The following is a 27,758-nucleotide window of genomic DNA, read 5'->3' as shown; positions in this document are numbered from 1 at the left end:
TTAGACATGGATCCTTTTTTTCATCTCCTAGGATTATGTATGTCCTAATTCATGTTGGTACTAATGAGCACATCGGTTTATAATCAGAACTGGATTTAAAGCCTGCCTTTACCACTTACTAGTTGTGAACTTTGGGCAAGTGACATTTATTTATAAAGTGCAAAGATAATAGCTGTCTCACAGAACTGTTGTAAGAACTGAATGAGATGATGTATATAAAGTATAATGCATAGTAATCACTCACGTAGAAGCTATTGTTAATCTATATTAAATCTAGTTGAGATCAAACTGGAATGTAAATGTGTTTTCTATTTGCATTTCACTTTATAACGTCACTAGAATTCTTTAGAAAATATTTTCAATAACCAGAACGACACCGTTAGGTCTTATTTAATTTTTCTGTATGCTAGCTTTCAGAAGATTTATGACATTTATACAAAATGTTTGTTTTTAAGCGGGCAAAAAATATTTGTTCTTTACCTTTTTTCTTACACTAGCCTTACACTGTCCTTTGGTGACAATGTTTCATTATTATAATAGGTTTCTGTGGGTCTGTTAACCTATAAAAATGTGAGTTTTTCTTTAATTAATAGCTGGAGAAGATCCAAATTGTGATTTTGAAGGTGATGTCAACCTTTTACATAAGGGTAGAAATCTGCAAATAGCCAATGTGAGTGAAGGCATGAGAAATGAGACCATATGGGGCTAGACCAGTGGCCACGCTAGGCTGTGGAAGAACATGCCATTGCCCTCACGTGGCTGACCTCAGGGATTAAGGGTGTGTAGTAAAAAGAGCATAAAGCATAGGTCTGAAAACCCTGATTTGCATCTGGGCCCCTTCCCCACCCACCGTTGCCCATTTACTAGCTTAGTGAAATAAGGCAAAATACATAGTTGAATATCTCTTGTTTTTCTTTACCCTAAAACTGGAGTAACAAATTACTGCTTACTGCTTTGTGGTGAAGTTAAAATCAAAAGTATATGAAAACTTTTTGTAAACTGCGGAACATCATCCTATAGAAATGTTAATTGTTGTTAGGTTTGGTTTTTCTTAACCTACTTGGGTCATTTTCACCATATATAAAATCTATGTAAATTTTTTGCCCAGCAGACTCCTGCTATTACTTACTTCAAAGGAAAAAAACCACTAGATAAATTATTCTTTAATACCATGTGTTGATTAAAAGTGCACATGAGCTCTCAAACACTGAGTAGGAAATTCAAATTTGGCTCCTTCAAATAAGCATTCGTCTGAACCAAGGGAATACAGAGGTGTCATTTTTAAAATGGTATTAAATATTCAGTATTTTCTTCCAGGTGGTAGATGCAAGGGCAGGACCCAGTCTAAAGACTACCCTGAAACCAAAGAAAGTGAAAACTCTATCTGGAAACAGGATAAAAAGCAACCAGATCAGTAAACTGCAGAAGGAATTTAAACGTCACAGTAAGTTTGATATTGAAACATGAGGATTTAAGAATAATTGTTTTTATTTTTGTCTGGGGTGGCACATGGCATGTATGGACCATATTTTCTTTTATTGCTTTTTAAAAAAAGAGTGGGAGGCAATGTTGACTTGGGAGAGATATTTTATTTCTATGAAATCTTAGAACTTTATCTTTGATTTTGGTGTCTTAAAAGTACTTTCACCCGCCACTTCTTCAGATTGTGCTAAGAACACAGAGCATTCTGATCTCTTTATTGACATCTTAATTTTCTAGAGGATGAACTTTTCAAGTTTGTTTACTTGATTTTTATTCGAGTTTGAGGCCTGGAGATATGTAGAAAGTTATATAAATAATTAGTGGACAATCTGAGACTAAAGCCCAGATTCTCTGGAGCGTACTTTTGGAAATCATAACTCAGATATTGCAGTAAAAGCCAGCCTCAAGACCTTTAGGTTTAAGGGGGCTTGGTGTGTTGTGTGGGGTGAGAGGATGGGAAGGGAATGATAAATTAATATTAAACTCGTCTACTTTTATTGGAAGTCATTGGGGGCAGGGGACCTTTTGTGGTACTTCTGTATTTAGGAATTTAGATTTCAGATTTTTTTTTTTTTTTTTTTTTGCGGTACACGGGCCTCTCACTGTTGTGGCCTCTCCCGTTGCGGAGCACAGGCTCCGGACGCGCAGGCTCAGCGGCCATGGCTCACGGGCATAGCCGCTCCGCGGCATGTGGGATCTTCCCGGACCGGGGCACGAGCCTGTGTCCCCTGCATCGGCAGGCGGACTCAACCACTGCGCCACTAAGGAAGCCCTAGATTTCAGATTTTGAAAAGGAAATCCACTGCATATAATGTTATTATGTTATTTATTACACCCAGGGGGGTCTGAGGCAGCACTATTGAATCAAACACATTAGTGTTTCTGTGTGAAAAATGTAGGCATATTCATATAGGTGGAATAAACTAACTGTAAATAAGCTAGTCAGGTTTGCTTACCTAATTATAGTCCAGGTCAGGCCAGATTTTGTGACCAAAAGGGTTAGGAATAAACTTTTGTTTTGAGAACATTTTCAGAATTGTAGGTGGACCTGTATTGGAATTTTCAGGATTAAAAAACAAAACAAAACTGGGGAATTCCCTGGCGGTCCAGTGGTTAGGACTCTGAGGTTCCACCGCAGGGGGCACGAGTTCCATCCCTGGTTGGGGAACTAAGATGCCGCATCCCGTGCAGTGCAGCTAAAAAAAAAAATCTGTAGGACCTTGTTAGACAAAGTTTTATCAATCAGTGCTTGTTTTAGAAAAATGGAAAAAGACAAGTTACTGATCAGATAGAATGAGAGGAAGGAAGGAGAACTATCATCTCTCGAGCATTTTGGTATATGTACCAAGCACTTTACATACATAATTATCCCAATGATTTCTATTTTAGAGATTAGGATAGGAAGTACAAAGTAGTGATTTCACCTTGACCCGAGGTCACTTAGTAAGTGGTAGAGATAAATTTTGACCTGGGGTTTGTCTAATTGCAAAGCCCTGTGCTGTTTCTACAATATCATTCTGCTCTCTGGGATAGTGTAACTCATGCCACAGGACTCCAGAGTCTTTCCAGATCTGCTACTAACTCTGCTCTCAGGTAAGTTGGTGTTACCAGTCCATAGTTATTCTGTTAATATATTTAATCTTTGGCTAAAATATTTTAATACATCTATAGTAAAATATTTAGGCAACATCAAATATGTGTATATTTTAATTATACATGTTTGTTTCTTAACCAGCTATCACCAAGGGGGTAAGAAAGACTGACTCTACCCTTTATTCTCTTTAAATGTTTTAGTGAACATTTAGAAAATAGTAATTTTCTTCTATAACTTGAGGGGTAGAGAAATTGATATTCGTTGTATATTCTTAGCGTCTCCCTTTAATTATAGGGAAAGTATCTGACTAACTTTTGCCTTACCTAAGGGAATATGTCCAGTGTAATTTCAGATTTTTGTGATAAAGCTGTGCTGTGGAGGGGTTAGAAACTGAAAATAACTGGATTTTGGAAACTCAGAGTGAAACATGATTTTCCCAGGTGCATTGTGAATTGCTAGCAGCTGTGTGCACCATAACAGTTTTGAGATATTTGAATTTTTATACATCACCCACTAAATGGTTTCCCTGTCTCTGGTTATATATTTGCTTCCATGCATCTTGCATGTACCTGCCCTGTATTCCTCTTCCTGGGACATTCTTTCCTTTGTGGTGTACTGGAAAGGCATTGGACTTAGGGCTTGAAGATCTGGATTTGAGTTACAGTTCTTGAACAAATATGTGACCCTGGTGTTGCTTAACATTTAACCACAATTTCTTAATCAGAAGTGAGGATAATCAAGTAAAAGGGGTTTTGTAAAACAAAACAAAGCGAAATAAATTCCCATATAAATGTTAGCCATTCTTTTTGTCATTCTTCTTCCTAAAACCTGCAATGATTCTGGTTGCTGTAGAATAAAATGGAAAACCCCTAGCATGTCTTTGGATGTACCATTTTAGGGAAAGGGTCAGTTCCCTTCGTGTGCATAGTGTATTCTGCTTCCAATTTTACTCATCATCCCCACCTACCCCAAGCTATCTAACTAGTCTTTTGTGCCTTTCCAAATCCTACCTCCCTAATGTTTAAGACTTCAAAAATTTCAGTTCTTTGAAGAATTTCCTGATTTACATTCTAGAAGAGAGTTTTTTTTTCCCTAACTGCGATTCTATATATAATTGTATCCTAGTGTCCCAGGTGTTAGATTGAACCATATAAAATTGCCATTTTTATAGGTAGACATGGTCAAATAACTGCAATTTCAAATGGTTCATAGATATTAAACACTCCCTGGGATAGTGATGACTATCACTAGAGCAGCATAGAGATGACTGCTATTGCTGTTAATTATTAGGGAAGTCTTTTGTTTTTTTTTCTAAACACACACCCTAGCAGTGTATGTGCTGTTTATTTATTTAGTTAGTTAGTTTGCACTGGGTCTTAGTTGCGACGTGTGGGATCTTTAATTGCAGCATGCGGACTTCTTAGTTGCGGCATGTGGACGACTTCTTAGTTGCAGCACGCGGACTCTTATTTGTGGCATGCAGGCTTCTCATTTGTGGTATGTGGACTTCTTAGTTGTGGCACGCACGCAGGATCTAGTTCCCCAACCAGGGATCGAACCTGGGCCCCTTGCGTTGGGAGCGCGGAGTCTTACTCACTGGACCACAAGGGAAGTCCCAGGGAAGTCTTTTAAATATTCCTGTAGACTTATTCCTTTAAAGCCTGCTACTCCTTTTTTTTAATTTATTTTTTTACATTCTTTTTTTAATATTCTTTTCCATTATGGTTTATCATAGGATATTGAATATAGTCCTCTGTGCTATACAGTAGAACCTTGTTGTTTATCCATTCTATATGTTAAAGCTTATAGATGCTAACCCCACCCTCCTACTTCCTCTCTCCCTCAGCCCCATCCCCCTTGGCAACAACCAGTCTATTCTCTATGTCCATGATTCTGTTTCTGTTTCATAGATAGGTTCATTTGTGTCATATTTTAGATTCCACATATAAGTGATTTCATATGGTATTTGTCTTTCTCTTTCTGACTTACTTCACTTAGTATGATAATCTCTAGTTGCATCCATCTTGTTGCACATGGCATTATTTCATTCTTTTTTATGTAAAGCCTGCTACTCTTGAGAATTCTGTTTGGTTGTTTTTTCATGAAGTTAAGCTATTCATATATTGGAAGTAAATGAACATATTAAAAACACCAATTGGTGCCTTCTTTGTTTTAGATACTTAATTTTATGCTATTGTATATAAACTTTTGTTAATAGAAAATGCTTTGTGAGCGCTATTCAAAAAAGTTTTCTTTAGTCTGTTTCTTCCCATGTAGGATATGACACAGGGTTTGATGTCTAGTGGATACTTAATAAATGTTTGATTAGTTCTATGAATTGGAGGATTATTCTATCCACCTGTCCTGGGGGGCGTGTGGTGAGTCTTTAGCCAAAGGTAAGAGGTGTGGTAGGCTCAACCCCTGTCTGATGTTGCTGTTGCTGAGAATAGCAGTATGATAGCTTTATAGCTCAGTGACTGTCAACCAAAAGATTTATTTTCTGGCTTGTAAATTTATATGAAGTCTTCTGAGGGCAAAAACACTAAATCATGTTTAGCTTGTATCTGATGAATTGCCTTTACTCCTTATTAAGTCAGGATCTATTGTTTTCCCTTTATGGGTCAGGTATCATTTTTCTTTGGATGCTTTCAAGATTTTTTTCTTTTTCTTTAGTGTTCAGAAGTTTAATTATAATGTGTCTTGGCATTGATTTCTTTGGGTATATCCTGTTTGGGGTTTGCTCAGCTTCTTGTATCTATAGGTTTATGTCTCTTGCCAAGTTTGGCACGTTTTCAGCTGTTATATTTGAGTAGTTTTTCACCTCCGCCCTCTTTCTCCTCTTCTTCCGGGACTGCAGTCACATGAATGTATGTTTTCTGTTGTAGTTCCACAGGTCTCTAAGACTCTTTCATTTGTTTTCTTTGTATTGTACAGGTTGGGTGATTTCTGTTGTTCTTTCTTCCAGTTCACTGATTGTTTCCTCTTTCCCCTCCATTCTGCTGTTGAGCCTGTCTACTCAGCTTTTTATTTCACTTATTGTATTTTTTCAGTTCGGATTTCAGCTCCTTGGTTCTTTATAGCTGCTTTTTTTAACTGAGGCCTACTTGCTGAGGCTATGTTTTCATTTATTTCAGACTTGTTCATAATGGCTTATTGAAGCATTTTTGTCATAGCTGCTTTAAAATCTTTGTCAGATCATGCTAACATCTCTGTCATCTTGGTGTTTAATAGATGCTTGACTTTTCATTCAATTTGAGATCTTCCTGGTTCTGGATATGATAACGATTTTTTATTGAAACCTAGACGTTTTTAAATTGTGTTGTGAGACTTGGAGTTTTATTACTTCTGTTTTAACTGGCTTTTTTTTTTTCCAGAAGGGGAAATGGGGGGGGCACCACCTTGTTACTGCCAAGTGGTGTTGAAAGTCAGGTTCCCCCTGACTTTTAACCTCCTTTCCAGCCTCCTTTGGTATCTGAGGGAGGAGGAGCTCCTGACTGCGGCTGGGTGGGGGTGGGCTGGGAATTCAGGCTCCCACGTGGTGAGGGTGCTCCTGTTCCCGGTGGGCCACAGTGAAGGCCCCGACTCTTCAGAGGGCTTCCACTGACATCACCCTGGTGCAGGTGTTGGGGGGGCCTCCTAACAGTCTTGGGAGGATGGAAACCTAGGCTCCCCACTTGGCCTTTGCTCCAGTGGGTGGGGGTGGGGACCCTTTTTTTTTCTGCGGTGTTTGGCTGGAGTAAAGGGGTTATTGTTGGGCTTCCCTGGTGGCGCAGTGGTTGAGAGTCCGCCTGCCGATGCTGGGGACACGGGTTTGTGCCCCGGTCCGGGAGGATCCCACATGCCGCGGAGCGGCTGGGCCCGTGAGCCATGGCCGCTGAGCCTGCATGTCCGGAGCCTGTGCTTCGCAACAGGAGAGGCCACAACGGTGAGAGGCCCGCGTACCGCAAAAAAAAAAAGGGGGGCGGTTATTGTCTCCGAAAGGATTCCTCTCTCGCTAAGCTGCCCCTTTCCTGGTCCTTTGGCTAGAGAGGGCAGGCTTCTGTTGTGTGTGTGTGTGTGTGTGTGTGTGTGTGTGTGTGTGTGTGTGTGTGTGTGTGTGTGTGTGTGTGTGTGTGTGTCTATATCTGCACCCATTGGCATTTCTGAGTTGTTGGCGACTGGGATTTAGGAGACAAAAAGAAAACCCATAAAAGCTAGGGAGCTCACCCCCGCTTCCTTCCTTAAGTCTTGAGCTCACTAGCTGTTGCCAACTTTCAGAGTGTTTAGTTTTGTTTTATGTGTTGTGTCCGTATCTATTTTTAGTTGTACTTATTAGCAGGAGAATAGAGAAAAGTGTGTCAGCTCTTCATCTTATTGGAAGCTCATTTTCTTTTAGATACACTTTAGTACAAATATCTTCAAATGTCAGTAGTGCATAGAAAATAAATTTTTTCTTTTTTTTTAATCTCATTCACTGTATTTTATGCTGAGGCTTAGTTGCAGCTGCATATAGTGAAATTATAATTTGTTTTCACTTTATTTCAGATTCTGATGCTCACAGTACCACCTCAAGTGCCTCTCCAGCTCAATCTCCTTGTTATAGTAACCAGTCAGATGATGGCTCAGATACAGAGATGGCTTCTGGCTCTAACAGAACGCCAGTGTTTTCCTTTTTAGATCTCACATACTGGAAAAGGTAAAAGCAACAGAAAATAACTCTCTAACCAGCAAACCTTCTTAATTATAGGCAACGGTTTCCCACTTCCTTAGCAATTAAGTGGCATTTGGCACACAGCTGGTAGCGTATGTGTTTGGAGGTGGATTAGGCAAGAATGGAGCTGAGAGTGTGGATTTTGTGTGTTTTTTCTATTAAAATTGATTTAAAGTAGAAATCATGTTAAGAAATCTAAATTTCCTATGATGGAGTATACTAGGTATTCATTCTGACCAACTCTCCCACTGATAAAAAGTAAAAGGGCTAGAAGTATATATATTTTTTATGTCTTTAAAAATGGCATCAACAAGTAGACAAGTTAATAAGGAATAATCAGAGGCCAAATGCTGAGTGAATGAGGGACCCCAAAGTCAAAAAAGAGATAATAGACTAAGAAAGAGAGAATATTTAAAGAGAAAGTGGTTAAGGATTTTCTAGTTCACAGATTTGGGGAGACTAACAAGTTAAAAGCAAGGTAATAAGCAATTATCTTATGGGTGAAGAAGATTCACCCACAGGTACATCATAGGGAAACTATGGAACATGGGAGGCAAAACAGATTTTAAGTAGTGAGAGAATAAAGACATTATTTTCAAAGGAACAGCAAACCTACAAGCTGAATTGGCAGCATGAACAACGGAAGCCATAAAACAATAGATTAATACCTTCAATGGCCCAAGAGATAATAGCTCTCAACTTAAAATTATATATATGTAGCAAAAATATCTTTCGTAAATGAGGGCATAGGACTTTTTGACTAGAAAAAGAAAATTGAGAGTTTGCTGCCAAACTGACTCAATAACAAAAATTCTATAGGCAGAAAGAAGAGATCCAAGATTGAAATTCTGAGAAGGATAAATAAATATTTGTTGCCTATAGGTAAATTTAAACAAACACTGAAGGCTTAAAATGATAATAGATGGGAATTTTTAAAAAAAGAATTAAATGACAACAGTAACATATAAGTCAAAGTAATAGAAGTGATGGGAGTTAAAATGTCCTAATATCTTTGTATTGTTGACAGTAAATGTATTGAATAACTTTAGAGTTCAATTAATTAACTGTATAACCACTAAAAGAATAAAAATAAGAATGTAAAACCTCCAGAGAAGAAGAGAAGGATGGAGAGTTTTAAAATATACCTAGCAGGACTTCCCTGGTGGCGTAGTGGTTAAGAATCCACCTGCCAATGCAGGAGACATGGGTTCGATCCCTGGTCCAGGAAGATCCCACGTGCTGTGGAGCAAGTTAGCCCGTGCACCACAACTACTGAGCCCGCAAGCCACAACTACTGAAGCCTGTGTGCCTAGAGCCTGTGCTCCGCAACAAGAGAAGCCACCGCAATGAGAAGCCTGCGTGCCGCAACGAAGAGCAGCCCCTGTTCGCTGCAACTAGAGAAAGCCTGCGTGCAGCAATGAAGACCCAACGCATCCATCAATCAATCAATCAATCTAGCAAAATAAAATGATGAAAACCTCCATATATTTGTAAATTAAGAAACCGTGAAAAAAAAAAAAAGAAACCATGGGTTCAAGAAGAAAGTATAAATTAGAAAATCCTTATAACTAAAAAAAAAACTGAAAAATACCAAATCAAAACATGTGGTATGAAGTTAAAGAGGTAGAAGAAAAGTTGCCTTTAATGCTTCTTACAAAAGAAAGATTTAAAATAAATGAAGTTACATGTATCCAATTTAAAGATTAATGAAGCTCAATATAAAAAAAAATAAAAGCAAGGAAATCCTAAAGATAGGAGTAGAAATAAATGGAGTAGAAAATCAATATGAATGGATAGTATCAGTAAAGCTAAGAGTTGGTTCTTGAAAAACATAACCAAAAAAGTTACTAGAGATAAAGCAGGTCAAGAAAAAGAGATGGTACCCATAAGCATCTTGGATAAGAAAAGGGAGATTCAGCTATAGAAAAAGCAGAAGTTTAGAAGACAATAGGATATTAGAAACGGCTTCATGACAATAAATTTGAACATACAGGTGAAGTGGATACATTAGTAGAAAAAGACACTTCACCAAAACTGTCTCAGGAAAAAGTAGAAAACCTGAATTGTCTCATAATAAAGGAATGGATTCAGTGGTCAGAAGTCTTCCCTCAAAAAATCCCAGGCCTAGATAGACAAATTCTACCAAACATTCCAGAAACAAATGATTCTAATCTTGCACTGGCTTTTCCAGATTATGGATAAAAGAGGGCATAGGCTCCAAGCATTCTATGAGGCTAACATAACTTTGATATGTTATAAACAATATATCATAACTAGATTAGATTTATTCTAGGGATGTGAGATTGTTTGAAGCATTAGAAAGCCAACTAATATAATTTGACAGTTTCCTAAAGGAGGGAGAAAATGCTTATTGTATTAGTGGTATATTGAAGATGTTTGATAAATTTGAACTTTGCTTCAAGGTTTAAAATAAAACCTTTAGCAAAATAGGAATAGAAGGGAACCACATTGATAAATAATTTGCATTTTCGAGTAAAGTTGAACACGTTCCCATTCCTATAGCCCAGCAACGTAACCTAGGAAAACACCTTCAGACCTGTGCACCAGTATGTACAGCATGTTTGTAATAGCAAAAATTGTCCCATCAGAAGGAGAGTGGGTAAATTGTGGTATATTCACATGGTGGAATACGGTACATAAGCTAAAATGAAATAAAGCTCTAACAATATGTATGAACCTCAGTCACTGTTGAGCAAAAAAATTGTAGCGTACAGTGGGAGTCCATATATGCGCATTTCTATATATATTTTTTATTTTATATATTTTATATATGAGATAACAAGCAATATGTTTAGAGATGCAAACGTTGTATATAAAGAAAAAACAGAGTGGTAAACCTGAAATTAAGGAGGAGAGAATGAGATTGGGTGGAGTGGGATTGGAGAGGGGCCTACGGGGGACTTCATAGGAAATAATAGGTTTTTTTAGAGTGTGTGATCCATGGATGATTTGTTGTGTTGTCATTTTTGTATGCCTTTATGTATATTTGATAATATGTGTATATATTTTTTGTCTGCTCAGTATTAAAATAAAACCACCAGCTGTATCAGCCTGTTTATGGTGGCTGTTTTCTTTAAGATTTGGTGATTTTTGGAGGAAACCGTTTATAACTTTAGGAGCAGCCTCTGAAACTGACTGCTGTCTCTCAGATTGCCTTCTTCCCTCTTAATATTTGATACGATTCCAGTGCGGGATTTAAGGCGCCTGGGTAATTCCCATTACCTAGCAGATTGGGGTCACTCTAGGAGCCCATTCATTAGGAATGTGATGAGATTGTGGAAGTAAAACCTTTGATCATGCTGTACTAGTTATAATGATGAGTAGATGTTTCCTTTTTTTGTATTCCTATTTTTCTGCCTTATTTAATATATTTTGTTGTCCCTCCATTTTTTTCTTTTAGACAGAAAATATGCTGTGGCATTATCTATAAAGGCCGTTTTGGGGAAGTCCTCATCGACACACATCTATTCAAGCCTTGCTGCAGCAATAAGAAGGCAGCTGCTGAGAAGCCGGAGGCTCAGGGGCCAGAGCCTCTGCCCATCTCCACTCAGGAGTGGTGACTGAGGTTGATGTAGAAGGGGAACAAAAAATGAGTTAAATTTTGGAAAACACCAACAAAATGACCCTCCTATTTTTAACTTGGATACCTGTTATTCTGCCAAAAGATGATTTCTAGAATAGTTTTGAGTGGGTTATTTTCCCTCCAGTTCCACAAAGTCTGAAGCCAGTATCTAGCTTACTAAAAGGAAAAAAAGAAGTGTACATAATATTTAAGATGCTGAGTATTTCATAGGAAAGCTGAATGCTGCTGTAAAGTGCTCTTTAAGGCTTTTTTAAAAAAATCCCCTTCTAATGAATGAAATTAGGGGAATTTCAGGGGACAGAGATGGGATTTGTTGTATGATAAACGTATGTAGTTTTAGTCTTTCTATATTGAGAAGCAGTGGTTGGGGCATTTTTTAAGATGGCTGGCTACACTTGTTTTCCTTCGTTATAATAAATTTGTCATAACTCAGTAAACACAGACTTGCCCCTAGAGGTAGTTGTTAATAACTTTGAAATATTACGGTGTTGCCAAGGTTCTGATGATTCAAACCTGTACTACTGAATATTAAGCGGGACGGACTAAGCTCTCTAGTGCGAATATCTTGAAGGAGTAATTTCTAAATATACAGAGGTAACTTGACTGTATATGTTGCATCCTGTGTCACCTCCCTCCATATTGATATTTGATAAAGTTTTTAATTTATATGAAACTTCTAAAGCAGAATCAAAGTTCCTCTTGGGGAAATGTCAAATCTTTAGGATAGGCAATCCTATATGAATAGTACCAAAGCATTACCCCTTGGTAGAGAATGCACTCTATTAAAATGTTAAATGATCTGAAAAATAAAATGTGCAAGTCTTCAGGATGGCACATGAAAAAAACAAAGGTTAATGCTTCTTGGGGCACATTTCTTAGAGGGCTTGCAAGTGTGTAAATAATTTGTTTATGTTACATGACTGGTGACTTCAATGAAAATCTGCACAATTCAGTTTTAGCTCTGGATTACTTCGGTTGACCTTTGTGAAGGTTTTATCTGTGTAGAATGGTTGTTTGACTTGTTTTAACCTATTAGGGTTTTGGGTTTTGGGTTTTTGTTTTTTGTTTTTCATTCTATATTAAAGTAAAATTCTACTAAAAGAAAAGAGGTGTGTGTTCATGCTGAGCGGGTTGGTTTTGGTTTGGTTTCTTTTAGTCAGGCTTTCTGAACATTGAGGTGTTAGATGATACATCCTAAACGTGGAGCTCTTCAATTGTAAAACCTTCATTAAAAGCCTTTTACTTGAACCCAAACCAAAGTACTATCTATTGCCTCTTTTCTAAAAGTTCAGGAAGAATATATCACCAGTTCAGACTGTTCATAATGCAGGAGGATCCTTTGCCTACCTTGTAATAACATGACTCAGTGCTTATTTTTAAAACTGGATTTTAAAGATTGGATAGTATAAATAACAAGAAGGAGTGAGCCAATTTTTATGGGTACCCTATAGTTTTATAGTTCTTAATCTAAACTTAAAGTTTTATATTTCTTCCTCTGGAAAAAACTACAAGCCACCATATGCACAGACTACATAGTGAGTTGGGTCAGCTCTCCCACAGACTTTGAGGTGTATTACAAGAATCCCAGCCATTATCATCTTCCTCCTGAGTTATTTTGAAATGGTTTTTTTCTCTCTCTCTTTTTTTTTGTACATTTTGGCTGCAGTATTGGTGGTAGAATATACTATAATATGGATCATCTCTACTTCTGTATTTATTTATTTATTACTAGACCTCAACCACAGTCTTCTTTTTCCCCTTCCACCTCTCTTTGCCTGTAGGATGTACTGTATGTAGTCATGCACTTTGTATTAATATATTAGAAATCTACAAATCTGTTTTGTACTTTTTATACTGTTGGATACTTATAATCAAAACTTTTACTAGGGTATTGAATAAATTTAGTCTTACTAGAAAATAAAAGAAGCTGTTTTGTGGCTTTGTCTGAAAGGTGTTCTTAAGTAAGAGTAACTAATGTTTTTGACCCTCACAGATACTCAATGTAAGCCCTTAGTATTATAACAAGCCATGAAGGAAAGAAGTCCTCTTTACTGAGAAATACAGACTTTAAAATACAGATCTTCCTCCACTTACCATGGGGTTACGTCCCAATAAACCCAAAGTAAGTTGAAAATATTGTAAGTCAAAAATGCATTTAATACATCATAGCTTAGCCTAGTCTACCTTAAACATGCTCAGAACATTTACATTAGCTTACAGTTGGCAAGATCATCTAACACAAAACCTATTTTTCATTAAAGTGTTGACTATCTCATGTAATTCATTGAATACTGTACTGAAAGTGAAAGCAAGAATGGCTAAATGTACTGGTAGTTTACCCTCCTGATCGCGTGGCTGACTGGGGTCTGTGGCTCACTGTGGCTCCCTCCTGCCGCTGCATCACAAGAGTGTCATATACCGCATATTGCTAGCCTGGGAAAAAGATCACAGTTGAAGTCTGATTTCTACTGAATGCATATCGCTTTTGCGTGATTGTTAAATCAAAAAATCCTAAGTTGAACCATTATTAAGTCGGAGACTGACTGTAAAAGACATTTTTTGTTGTTGTTGTTGACAGGGACAAGAAAGTAGGGTTTATTGGTGGGCATGGGTAGGGAGGGGGCAGTGCCAAGGCTCTCACGAGTGCAGGGCGTGCCATTTGTCCAGGGGGCCACGATTAGGGATGTACTCGACCCCACAGCCATCTGGGATGAGCTGCTTTTCTGCCACCATGTTTTCAAATTCATCTGCATTAAACTTAGTGAATCCCCACTTCTTGGAGATGTGGATCTTCTGGCGGCCAGGGAACTTGAACTTGGCCCTGCGGAGGGCCTCAATCACATGCTCCTTGTTCTGCAGCTTGGTGTGGATGGACATTATGACCTGGCCAATGTGGACCCTGGCCACTGTGCCCTGGGGCTTTCCAAAGGCACCACGCATACCTGTCTGGAGCCTAGACTGGGGACAGCATGTCAGTCATTAATGTCTGCTGGAAAGGGCTGTCTCCAAGGTCCCTTAGGGCAACCCATACAGGCAACAGGCTGCATACACTACTGAGGAGGCTGCTGTTTGCAGCCGTTGCGCACCGGGCCCCCACGGGGAAAAGAGCACAGTCGGCTTAACTGGCTGCAAATGTAAAAGACATTTTTTTTTTCTAAAAGACATTTTAACTGATGTGCACAATAATTAACCTAGTGGATAAGATGATTTTAACAGTGAAGGACAAAAGGTCTCCAGTGTTTCAATGTCTGTAATATGGTTTTATTAGTATTGTCTATGGACATAGTGGGAAGCATCATTGAGACTTTAGAGAAACTATAAAAGGTGGTTATAGAGAAAGGTAGATTTTTGGGATTGGGGTCAGACCTGGGTTCTCTGATTCCTGGCTCTACCCCCTTATTAGCCATTTGAGTCACTTGACTTTTGTGAGTCTCTAAACTTCTGTTACTTACCAGAATTGTTTACTTTGCAGATTTATGATGAATCCAAAGAGGTATAATTCATACCAAAGGTTTTTTTCTGTGCCGTGCGGCTTTCGGGATCTCAGTTCCCCAACCAAGGATTGAACCTGGGCCACGGCAGTGAAAGCCTGGAATCCTAACCACTAGGCCACCAGGGAACTCCCATATATCAAAGTTTTAAAAACAGTTTATTACCTGGGAAAGGTAGATCCTGTGGGTCAAACTTCTTATACTACAATTAAATTAGCTTTGGGATAGTCTAGGTGATGTTGCCAGCACCTAATCTAGTTACTGTGAAGCTACTAAGTTAACCTAAGTAGTGGAAAGATGACAGCACCTACATGATCTATTGCTGTTTAATAAAATTACCAAAAATGTAGTGGCTTAAGAGAAATTGATCTCAGTTTCCATCTAGGTGCAGTGTGGCTGGGTCCTTTGCTCAGGGTCTCACAAGGCTGCAACAGGTGTCAACTTGGTTGCATTCTCATGAGGTGACTTGGGAATAATTCACCCCAAATTCACTTGGGTTGTTGGCAGAATTCATTCCCTGTGGCTGTAGGATGGAGAGCCCAAACTACTGGCTGGAGGGCCCCCTTAGTTCCTTACCACTTGGGGTCTCCCAACATGGCACTCACTGTACCCAGCTAGCAGGTCTCCAGAGCCAGTCACCTAACAAGACAGTCGTCTTGTCCACATTCAAGTTACACAGTGAACACAAGAGGTGGTGTGTGGGGACCATAGAGTTTTGTCTGCCATAGCACCTCTTCTTTTTCTTACGTGAACCACTTGAAATTGGGCCTCTTTGTCCTAAAATACAAGCATTTGGGTGTAGCAAGTAAAAAGAAAAATAGTTCCCCTATTATGAAATACCTACTGTGGTGGGCTTGGCACCTGTAAACACTGTTCAAACAAGCTTGCAAAGTGAAAAAACAAAACAACCTGTTTACAGGTAGTCAGTGAAGGGGTGCAAGGGGGGCCATATAACTTAAATAAAAGCAGCTTTCCTGATTCCAAAGCCTGTGCTCTTCAAACTGGACCCTGTCCCTGCTATAGCAATGGTGCCTTCTTAACCTGCATTTTGAGTGGTCACCTGGGTCTCTTCCGAAGGATGAAAACGAGGGGCAAGTTTCACCCTTGTGAAGAGGTTGAACTTTGTCTAAATCAGTTAATCAAATGTTGTTAATTTTGATGTTGAAAGTACATATTATATACTGTCTTTTTGTGGGAAAATAGTCTCTAGGAGGTTTAGTTGAAACAACGGAATCTTCTAAAAATAAATGAAGGTAGCCAGAACTAACTGCTTGCTCTGTAGTAAAGAATGGAGGATACCGAGGGAGCCTCTTGATTGACCGTCCCTAGAGCAGTTTCCCAATCGCCCAGATTTAGCATTATGCTGCCCTGGCAGTCATTTTTGTGTGATGTTCAGTGGACTGGGAAGGGAGGAGAAAGCCCAATTGGATCAAAGTTAGATAATTTCACAGGCTCATGTTCTCACAGAAAGGGATCTGAGGGTTCTAACAATTTCTCGGGCTATGGAGTTTGGTTACTTATTGTGGTCATGAGAATGCTTTAGGTTTCAAATATCTTGCACCCTGGTTAGAAACTGCTTGTTATTGTATGTCGAGTAGGGGCTTCTTAGACATGCTTAGTTGCAGGCTTCAGTGTAAAAGAGCTTAATCTTTCAGTTTAGAGAGACCAAAAAGATTTTTGGCAAAGCCTGCCCTTTGTCTCAGTGTCTGAAAGTGGGGGAAATAATTTACTCTGTTTGAGAACTTCAATTCTCTACACTTCCGTAGCTTACATTAACTTTATCATTGTCCAGGTATTGTTTTTTTGTAACTGCAAGGAGAGTGGTTGTTTTATGTTTATACTTACCTCTCAGGAATTAAGACAGAGGTCTCAAGATTCTTCAGCAAGTCACGGGTAGAGCTAAAATAGGAACCTGAACAGTTATTTTTTTTTTGAATGTAACAGGTCTGTTCTTTGCTTCCAATCACCTTTACAGTCCACTCCAGTGTTGATTTTGCCCCCAACACTCCAAGGGTCACTGATGGCTTTCTCATGGGGAATTCCAAAGCCCTCATTTTACTCATCCAGCCTCTCAATAGCACTTGATACAATTGATAGTTTCTTTTTTTGAAGCATTCTTGGCTGGTAACACTGCTGTTCCCAGGTTTCCTACTTCAGATGCTCATTGGCCCAGGGTTCACCTTCAACCCTCTTCCCAGAGCATCTCCTTTCCCACGGTCCCAAATACTATCTAAAATATGCAGACATCTCCCAAGTCTCTCTCCAGAACTTTTTATTAATCAGGGTGCCAGCAGGAAATAGATGGCTTACTGACATTGGATAATTTGAGGAAAGTTTAATAAAGGAATTTTACAAAGCTATGCATATGGTGTAGGGAAACTCCAAGGGAAAGTGTAGTTCTCAGGACTGGTAACATTGGGGCTAGTAATGTTAGGGTGCTGTTACTACCCCTAGGTCTGAAGGGTTGGGGGTCGGGAGTGGTCAATGGAACCAGGAGACAGGCTATGTAAAAAAGGGTGGGGGGCTGGGGGAAGCCATAGGAATAAACATTCCTGTCACTCTCCAGATTGACCAACTCCATCATTAGTACCTTTACACATACTGTTTGTTCCCTCTGACCCACTTCCCCACTATCCTATAGCTAGGCAACACCTACTTATCCATCAGGTTTCAGCTTAGGCACCACTTGGGGAAGGCTTCCAGAGCAACCACTACCCTCCCCAACACACACACACACACACACACACACACACACACACACAGAATTGTATGCTAAGTAGGTTCCATGAAAGCAGGAACCATGTCTATTTTTTACTACAATAGTTCCCGGAGTCTAGTACGGTGGTTTTTAGTATGTAAGTAGGAGCACAATAAATATTTATTAACTGACTGATTACAACTTTGTATTTTCACAAGTCATGATCATAGAAGAGTTGAATTTATGCTAATGGTCTTGATGAATTTCAAGAATTTAAAAAATATTTTGACTTTGAACATTTTTAAATACGCAGAAAAGTTGAAGGGATAGAACAATAGTATAACCTCTCCCTAGATCCACCAACTGTTAAATTTTACCACAAGTACTTTTTCTGCTTTGCTGAATCATTTGAAAGTAGGTTATGGCAATATGACACTTCATCCCTGAATACGTAAGCATTCATCTCCTACGAATAAGGATATTCTACATCCTTAGGTGTGCCGTTGCCACACCTGAGACGAATAGCCCAGTAATATCTAATATGATAGATCTGTATGGAATAATTGCCCCTGTTGGCCCAATGTGTCTTTTAAAACTTTATTCCTCATCCAGGATCTAGTCACAATTTATATGCACATTTGGTTAATGTCGCTCCTCTTTTAATTTAATCAGTAATAGTCCTCCCTGCCTTTATTTTTTCATGACATTGAACTTTCTCAAGTATCAGAATCGGTTGTATAATGTCCTAAATCTTGGATTTTTTCTGGTTGTTTTCTTAGTAGATTTAGATTACACTTTCTGGTTGTGTGGGGCATCTCTTAGTGCATCAGCAGAGGCGCACAATGTCAAGTTGCCCCACTGCTGGCGATGTTAGGATGATCACTTGGTTAAGATGGTGACTACCAGATCTTTCCATTTTAAAGCACGTTTTTCCTTTTGTAAATGAATAATCTGTGGGCTGATACTGTGAAACTTTTTAAACACCCTTTCATTCAAGTGTTCATGGAGCACCTATGTCCAAGACCCTACTAAGGGTTCTAAATAGTCCTTCGATGCTTGAGAAATCATGTAATCCTTAAGTCCTTTGAGAATCCTAGCTCACTAAGGTTCTTTTGCTTATTCTTGCCATTTACTTGCATTTGACTTTTATTTTCTTGATTTCCTTGTGGTTCCCATTCAGAAGTAAAGGTGTGACGGATGGGAGTAGGGTTTATGTTTAGCATGTGAGCTTATTAGTTAATATCACTGTGGCATAGATGAATAAACAATGGAATTAAAGTTAGAAGACTTGAATTCAAATCTTGGTTTTGGTATTTAATGGCTTTATGATCTCTGATAAATTTTCTCTGAGGTCTTTTCCTTCTCTGTAAAGTGGAGGAAATAATAGCAACCCGAGTTGTAGTAATAATAAAATGAGTAGGTGCACAGTGCAGGTTTGTTCTTTTTAGCACTGGGGTCTAAATACGGGATACAGGAGGAATGAAAACTTTTTTATTACCTGTAGTTATGGTGAACACAGCAAAGGTCGTCAACAGTTCACATCGACACCTACCCCCTCCAAAAACAAAAACAAAAAACAAAAACCAAAAACCCTAAAGCTTTCTTAAGTTTCAGTGCTTAAAGAAGAAAATGTATTCACTACCAGATGATTACGCTTATGGCAGCACATGAATCCCAGGATTGGGAAATTGTATAGAGGGCATGAAGCGATACCAAATATAATTACGCTCTACAAAAGTGTGCTGAGATCCAGGGAGTGGCCAAGATAGGCTCTCAGGATGAGTTGTTTTTGTTTGTTTGTTTGTTTTGTTTTTTTTGCGGTACGCGGACCTCTCACTGTTGTGGCCTCTCCCGTTGCAGAGCACAGGCTCCGGATGCGCAGGCTCAGTGTCCATGGCTCACGGGCCCAGCCGCTCCGCGGCATGTGGGATCTTCCTGAACCAGGGCACGAACCCGTGTGCCCTGCATCGGCAAGCGGACTCTCAACCACTGCACCACCAGGGAAGCCCCTCAGGATGATTTTTGAAGGGTAAAGTTTGGCTGAGCTGTAACAGTACGGTGGAACCAATTCATAAAACATGCTGAAATAGTACAACATACCTCTTAGCCTCGAGGCCTAAATCTCCAGTTTAAGCCAGGCCAGTTGCCTGCTTCGGCCAACCTAGCCTCCTGGAACAACTCCAAGGGCGCACCATTCACATCCAACAGAAATGCTGTCCCTTCCACCCCTCCCCCTCCCCGGCTTCCCCCCACTCCCGCGTTATGCTAGCACTGAAGATAACGGTAGTGGAGTGCATGAATTCAGGGATGCTTTTGGCTTTAGCAGCTTGAGATTCTGCTTCCTAAACTCCATGAGACAGAGTTCAGGTCTCTTTGTAATGTTTTCCTTCTATCTCAAATAAACCAGTGATGAGGGATGCAGTGGGGATATCTTTGGCCGTTTCTAGAGCATCCTGGTGATATCAGTCTGTCAATTGTTAAAATAAGGAATCTGTCATAATTAAAAATTCTAATTTTCATTTTCTTCTGAAGAACTTAAACCATTTCATTATTGAGGAGGCTGACATCTAGAACTACCAGGGAAAACTAAGCCCTTTGCTACTGTTTTAACCAGCAGCTTTTCTATCTTGGCTACGAAGCTTCCCTTATCATATGGTACTATATGAATGTCCACAAGGTGGTGTTAGTCACACAAAATACTCTGAGAATGTTTTAGGCTCATCCAGTTTAGCGCGCTTATTTACAGATGGAGAAACTTACCTAATGATCACCTAGCTCATTAGTTGTGGAGCTAAAACTGGAGCTAATCCCTTGTTGAATCCACAGTCAGCCAAACGGTTATTTTAGCTTAAATGTAAGTCTTAGAAACATATTTAAAATGTCTGGAGAATCTATTTCTATTTCCTTTTCACAAAGATAAGTTTAATCTTTGTTAAGAACTAAAAGCAACCTTTACTGCTTTCTGCAGTTAATTTTAAATTATCACAAAAGAGAAAGAAAGCATACTTGTGTTTTCCTTCTCCAAATTCCCTATCCCAGAAGACTGCCATTGTGATAAACACATGCTACTGGGGAGTCAATTCTTGAATATCGCAGATACTGTGGCCATAGTCCTAAAGGATTAGGACAGCCTGGATGTCTGTCCAGTGTACATTTGGAGATTAAGCTGTTGCCATACAACTGAGGCCAGAAGTTACCAAGCCCTCCCTAGAGCCTCTGATTGATCTGGTTGTTAAGGCAGCGTGCTCCCACTGTCTGTACAGGTGTGGTTTCCAAGTAGTGTGCAAGGCTGGTCCTTTGGGGTATACAAAATAATTTCTATCTATTTTTTCTCATTCTTTTTGTCTCCTCCTTTTTTATTGAAGTATAGTTGACATATAACATTGTATTAGTTTCAGGTGTACAACAATGATTTGTTATGTGTATACATTGTGAAATGATCACCACAGTAAGTCTATAGTTAACATCCATCACTGACATATTGTTACAGATTTTTTTTCTTGTGATAACTTTTAAGATCTATTTTCCTTCTATGTTCTTATGTTTTTTAAGGTACATAATATTAGCACAGTGTTACATGTGCATATATATATATGTATGGAAGAAACGTATTAAGAGTATATACTTATTTTATTTTTTCACTAATTGGAGAGAGATCAGAAAGGTTTGGAGAGAGTTGCATACTTCTCTGTATGTGTATTACATGTCAATAAGAAGTTTACTTTTAAAATATTTGAAGTTCATTGCTCTAGTTGCCACATAGTGGTGGAGGGTTAGGGGTAGGAACTGTTTATTTTCAAGTCCAAGAGATTATTTTGGTGAAATATTAGAGAAAATGGTTTATGGACCTTTCCTAAATTTGATGGGGAAGGAGGAATGACAGTTGCCAGAGCTGGTTTATATTACATGCTTATCAAACGGTTTCCTCTCCCGCGGTGTAATATTTCCTCTCCCCTGCCTTTATCACCAAGAGTGGAGTGTTTTTCAGAATGGCATATCCTCCCTCGGGAGTAAAGTTATTAAGTGTGCCTTGTCATTGGTGGAAAGAAAAAAAAAGCCTGGGGATTTCTAGTTTCTTCCTTTGCCTCCCATTCAACTGGATACCCACAATTCCTAGCCCCCAATTATTTTTTCTTAATCATATTGAAACTCCATAGAAAATAGAAATGACCGCACTGGCTTATTAGTCTCTACATTTGCCAAACAACTGAAGGCACTGAAATGGGCCAAGAGAGATAAAATTATGTGCAAGCCTTTTTAAGGGAGGTTGAGAGTGGAGGGTAGAAAATCAGTTATTTAGATTTAGCAGTTGTAAAATGAAGCTCCACAGCTACCCAACATGACAGGTAATGAAGAATATGAGGAAGTAGTAGAAAGAGGTTCTTTTGGAAGAGAATCAAGTCAGAACATTTTGAGAGAAATTATTAGTGGATGGTGGAAACTAAGAAAACTTGTTTCAGGGAAAACGAATGTGATTCCATAATTTAGCAATAAAATAATAGATGTTGCAAAGTGTCAGAAATTTATTTATTCAATCATCTATTTAGTTAATTTATTTATTTATTTATTTATTTTTGTGGTACGCGGGCCTCTCACCGCTGTGGCCTCTCCCGTTGCGGAGCACAGGCTCCGGACGCGCAGGCTCAGCCGTCATGGCTTACGGGCCCAGCCGCTCCACGGCACGTGGTGTCTTCCTGGACTGGGGCACGAACCTGTGTCCCCTGCATCGGCAGGCGGACCCTCAACCACTGCGCCACCAGGGAAGCCCTATTTAGTTAATTTTGAGTTCTTATTCCACACTAGCTGCTGAACGAGGCACTGAGAAAATTATAATGGACTACACACTACCCCTGCTCTCAAGTGTCTCATAGTCTTGGAAAATAGTAAGAAATGCTTAGACAGGGGTAAGCCCTGGTGCCACGTTAGCACACGCAACAGCCCCACTGGTTTAGGGGAAGGTATTAAGTGACCATTTATTGAGCATTTTGTGCCAGGCACTGTGCTAACAAACACTTTAAAAAAAATCACATTGGCTTTTAACAGCTACTCTACTTTTAAAACTAGAGTTTTTAATAAACTCTAGTGTTGTCTTCATTTTACAGATGAGAAAATAGAGGCTCAGAAAGACCAATAGTAAGAAAAAATTTTGATGCCAATACCAAAAATTCTGTAGAATTTTTGTAGATTTAAGTAGAAATATGAGAAAGTAAAAATAATTTGAAAAGTATTAAAGATAAAAGAAACAATTCAGCCACTAAAATTTAAGCTTCCCTGGGTACATTTACTTTCAAACTTTTCATTGAAGTGTAACACAAAAGGCTAGGGCACTATGGTAAATGTACAGCTGGATGAATTTCAGTAACTGAGCACACCTATGTAACTTGCATCCAATGTAAGAAACACAACATTGCCAGTTTTCTAGAAGGCCCTCCTATTCCTACCTCCCATGTCCCTTCCTAGTCACTACTTTCCCCTGACTTCTAACAATATAGATTAATTTTACCTGTTTTTTAACTTTATATAAATGTAATTATATAGCATGTACTCTTTTCTTTTTTTACATCTTTATTGGAGTATAATTGCTTTACAGTGGTGTGTTAGTTTCTGCTTTATAACAAAGTGAATCAGTTATACATATACATATGTTCCCATATCTCCTCCCTCTCGCGTCTCCCTCCCTCCCACCCTCCCTATCCCACCCATCCAGGTGGTCACAAAGCACCGAGCTGATCTTCCTGTGCTATGCGGCTGCTTCCCACTAGCTATCTACTTTACACTTGGTAGTGTATATATGTCCATGCCTCTCTCTCACTTTAGCATGTACTCTTTTCTGTCTGGCTTTTTTTTTTTTTTTTTGCTAGCTCTGTGAGATTCAGCTATATTGTTGCACATAGTTTTAGATCATTCATTCTCCTTACTATATAATATTTCATCATGTGAATGTACCATACATTTCATAGATATTTGGGTAGCTTCAATGAGCATTTTAGTACATGTCTTCTGGTGAACATATAGATGCATTTCTGTTGGTTATATACTAGGAGATGTGTATGTTCAGTTTTAGGAGATGTTGGCAAATGATTTTTTAAGTGCTTTTACCATTTTGTAGTCCACCACCAAAGAGCTCAGAAAAGCAGCATTGCTTGGGACTTATAGAATATAAAGTGAAACTGCAAAGTAAGCTCTACAGAAAATACTGCCCACTTGACTCTTACTGTAGTGCATACTCCCAGTATTAGCTGTGCCAGGCAGCTTGGAGAACCAAGCTGCTTAATTTTTAACTCATCTGAGGGAGAGAGATTTTAGACCTCAAATATCTTCAAACCCCATATTTTAGTTATTTATTTTTTTCACATTGTGGGAGAACTCAGTTACTACTTGGTTAGATACAGGTCTCTTCTTTTATTGATTAAAATTTAATGCATATTAGATGAATAAGTTCACACAATTTTCCTTGACAGTGGCTATTATAATCACGTTATGTAGGATGCAATGGGCGCATTAACCATGACCTTCTTTACCCGAGAACAAATAACCATAGTTAAGAAGCCAAAATTTCTGGCTTTAAAAACATGTATTCTTGTTGTAAAGATAATGGAACATTTTTTTAAACAAACTAAAAAAAAAAAAAAAAATCACTTATAAATCCAGCTCTCCATTCCCAGCCCCCGTACAATAATAGCCTTGGTCTTTTGTCTTCCACTCCAGATCCTGGTGTCTAGGTCCTGCTCTTTCCCAGTTGTGGTTTATGTTCCACTGCTACACAAGCAGTTTTCTAAGTCTGTAGACGGTGGAAGACTTAAGGAGTTTTTTTCTTTACAGCTTTATCAGCACTGATGAAATACTGGCAGGGAGAAGAGATGGGAGCTTCCATTCTTTCTATTTTGTAGCTCCAAGGAAAGAAAGTTTAGGGAAAGAGGAGTAATTCACATTTGGAAGATTAGAGGATAAAAGAAAGTCTATTTTCTTAGATGAACAAGGGTTGATAGTCATAAATGGTTTCTGCAGGTTCTCATGTTTGTGAAGAGCCTTGTGTATCCACTCACTCCTCCATGCCATCTCCTCATGTACCGTCTTTAAAAAGAGATGAAACTTGCCCATAGTGATCTAGAAGTTAAGGTCCCAAATGAATTCTCACAGTGATCGTTCTGACAAGCACCAAACAAAAGTAATTAAGATAGTAGAGGTAGCAGACAAATAGAAATAGAAAATGAGTTAGGCAGTGATCCAATAATTTCTTGTTGTTGATTTTAGTCCTTTGCTCATAAAGAAAATTAACATAATGTTTTATTCGAGAGTGCACTCTTGCTTCTTTTATCTTCATTGATGATGGAACGATCACTGGAATTAGAAATCCAAATTCTGTGTTCAAAACTAAAGCATCGTATGTCTAGGAATCTACCCAATGTAAGTGACTAAGATTGTATGTAAGATTTAGCTACACGAAAGAATGAATTTCAACCCTTACCTCATACCATATAAAAAAATTAATTCAAAATGGATTAAAGACCTAAATGTAACAGCTAAAACTATAAAACTCTTAGAAGGAAACATAGGTATAAATCCTCATGGCCTTGGACTTGGTAACAGTTTCTTAAATATGACACCAAAAGCCCAAGCAACTGAAGAAAATAATAGATAAATTGGACTTCATCAAAATTAAAAACTTTTGTGCATTAAATGACACAGTCAAGAAAGTGAAAAGACAACTCATGGAATGGGAGAAAGTATTTGCAAGTAACATATCTGATAAGGGCATAGTATCCAGAATATATAAAGAACTCTTACAACCAACAATAAAAAGATAAATAGCCCAATTAAAAAATGCGCAAAGGATTTGAATAGACCTTCTTCAAAGAAGATATATAAACAACCAGTAAGCACATGAAAAATGTTCAACTTCAATAGTCATTAGGGAAATGTAAATCAAAACCACAATGAAATACCATTTCATACCTACCAAGATAGTGATACTACTAATTTTTAAAAAGGAACATAACAACTATTGGGGAAGATATGGAGAAATTAGAACCTTTACACACTGCTGGCGGGGATGTAAAATGACACAGCCACTGTGGAAAACAGATGGGTGGCTCCTCAAAAAGTTAAACATAGAGTTACCACCTAACCCAGCAATTCCACTTCTAGGTATAAACCCGAGAGAACTGAAAACATATGCAAAAACTTGTACAAAAATATTCATAGCATCACTATTCGTAATATGTCAAAAGGTAGAAACAACCTAAATGTCCATCATCTGATAAATGGATAAATAAAATGTGGTGTATTCATATGATTGAACATTATTCAGTCATAAAAAGGAATGAAGGGACTTCCCTGGTGGCACGGTGGTTAAGAATCCGCCTGCCAATGCAGAGGACATGGGTTCAAGCCCTGATCTGGGAAGATCCTACATGCCGCGGAGCAACTAAGCCTGTGCGCCACAACTACTGAGCCTGCGCTCTAGAACCCACGAGCCACTACTACTGAGCCCACGTATTGCAATACTGAAGCCTGCATGCCTAGAGCCCGTGCTCCACAACGGGAGAGGCCACCGCAATGAGAAGCCCGTGCACCGCAGTGAAGAGTAGCCCCTGCTCACTGCAACTAGAGAAAAGCCCACGTGCAGCAATGAAGACCCAACACAGCCAAAAATAAATAAATAAATTTTAAAAAACAGGAATGAAGTATTGATACATGCTACAACATGGATGAATCTTGAAAACATTTTGATAAGTGAAAGAAGCCAGACCCAAAAAGTCACACGTTGTATAATTCCATTTATATAAAATGTCCAGGATAGGTAAACACATAGCAACAGAAAGTAGATCAGTAGTTGCCAGGGGGTTGGGGGCGGCAACTGGGAGTGATTGTTAAGAGCATGGGATTTCTTTTTGAGGTGATGGAAATGTTTTAGAATTAGATACTTGCACAACCTTGTGACTATACTAAAAACTTCTGAATTGTACACTTTAAAATAGTTAAAATGGTAAATTTTGTTTTGTGAATTTTATCTCAAAAAATTAGCAAAAAATTTGGCTGCAAGGGTATTCACTAAATTCCTAGCTTTTATATAAAGAAAAAGAAGGAAAAGAAAAATGTTAAATGTTCAACTATGGGGTGTTCTTTGAATGAATTGGACTAGAGCCATAAATTTGTAGAAATTAATTTATTAATGTGAAAAGATGTTCATGATCTTGAGTAAAGAAAAAAGTTATAAAATAATATTTAAGGAATGATTCTATATTTTGAAAAAACAACAAAAAGAAAACCAAAATACACTAGAGAGTGAGAGACTGGAAGGGTTTACACTACCATGTTAGAGAGCTCTGTGTGGCAGTTTTCTTCCTCTTTCTGCCTGCTAGTATTCTCTGGTTTTTCCACAATTCCCTTCGTTCCCATAATAGATTATGATCAAAGAATCGGCTAAGATGTAGGAATTCTGAAGACTTGGGCCACCTTGACTCTCTGGCTTGCCCAAAAGCTGGATTTTCCTCAGAGTCAGAAAAACATGAAAATTGAAGGGGAAGGAGAAAGTGCTCCAGTTAATAAAGAAATCGTTTTAGAAAATGTCATTAGGCAAATGGTACCTATAACTGCTAGACTGCCTGCTGCTTGATAGTTTCCCCTGGGCCTTCATATCCCCCTGGTGAAGGAGGTAAAAAAGACCAGTGTGTTGGCAATAAAATTGTTATGGCAGCACCAGGGAGTGCTACTGTAATTATGGGGCTCCGAGCACTTTCCTGCAATTCCAGTTTTCAGGTGTTTAAAACTATGTTGTAAACTCTTCATCCACAATGAGACTTAGCACCTTTGACTACTGCTGCCCAGAGATTTAATTGTTAAAAACAACAACACCTTTTGATTGGGGAGAAAAGAAAAATAAGACTAAATATTTCTGGAACTTATTCTTCCACATGATTTTGCTTTTTAAAACGAAAACTTTTACATTATAGTCTTTTTGTATACTTAGCAGGTTTAAAAACAATGTAAAACACTTAATATTTTAAAAAAGCCTTTTAAGATGCACTGACGAAAGTTGAACATTTCTAAAAACGCCAATAAATTATAAAGAAATGTTTACTTATCGGCCACAAGGAAAATAGGGGACATTTACTAGCTCTTTACTAGTTGTGTAACTTTGGGAAATTTATATAACCTCTGTGCTTCGTTTTCCTTTCTAAAAAACGAGAATCATA

General features: G+C 38.5%; 1 protein-coding gene, 1 long non-coding RNA gene and 1 other non-coding gene across 8 annotated transcripts in view; 1 reads left to right on the top strand and 2 right to left on the bottom strand.

Moving 5' to 3' along the window:
- The window catches only part of SINHCAF (SIN3-HDAC complex associated factor), a 29,557-nt gene extending 16,246 nt beyond the window's left edge, over window positions 1-13,311 (top strand). For all 6 annotated transcript variants that reach the window (XM_067696083.1, XM_067696082.1, XM_067696084.1 and 3 more), the window contains 3 exons: window positions 1,318-1,444; window positions 7,601-7,751; window positions 11,188-13,311. In XM_067696083.1, coding sequence (XP_067552184.1) covers window positions 1,318-1,444; window positions 7,601-7,751; window positions 11,188-11,347 — 438 coding nt within the window. In that variant the 3' untranslated portion in view covers window positions 11,348-13,311. The remainder of the gene's footprint in view (window positions 1-1,317; window positions 1,445-7,600; window positions 7,752-11,187) is intronic.
- The window catches only part of LOC137202796 (uncharacterized), an 89,702-nt gene that overhangs the window by 45,630 nt on the left and 16,314 nt on the right, over window positions 1-27,758 (bottom strand). The window lies entirely within an intron of this gene.
- LOC137203044 (small nucleolar RNA SNORA70) lies at window positions 14,368-14,502 on the bottom strand. Its single transcript, XR_010932875.1, has one exon. It is a non-coding gene; the product is annotated as a small nucleolar RNA SNORA70 (small nucleolar RNA).

Source organism: Pseudorca crassidens, chromosome 11 (genome assembly GCF_039906515.1).
Source record: "Pseudorca crassidens isolate mPseCra1 chromosome 11, mPseCra1.hap1, whole genome shotgun sequence".
Lineage (NCBI taxonomy): Eukaryota > Metazoa > Chordata > Mammalia > Artiodactyla > Delphinidae > Pseudorca > Pseudorca crassidens.
This window is presented reverse-complemented; position numbering and strand designations above follow the sequence as displayed.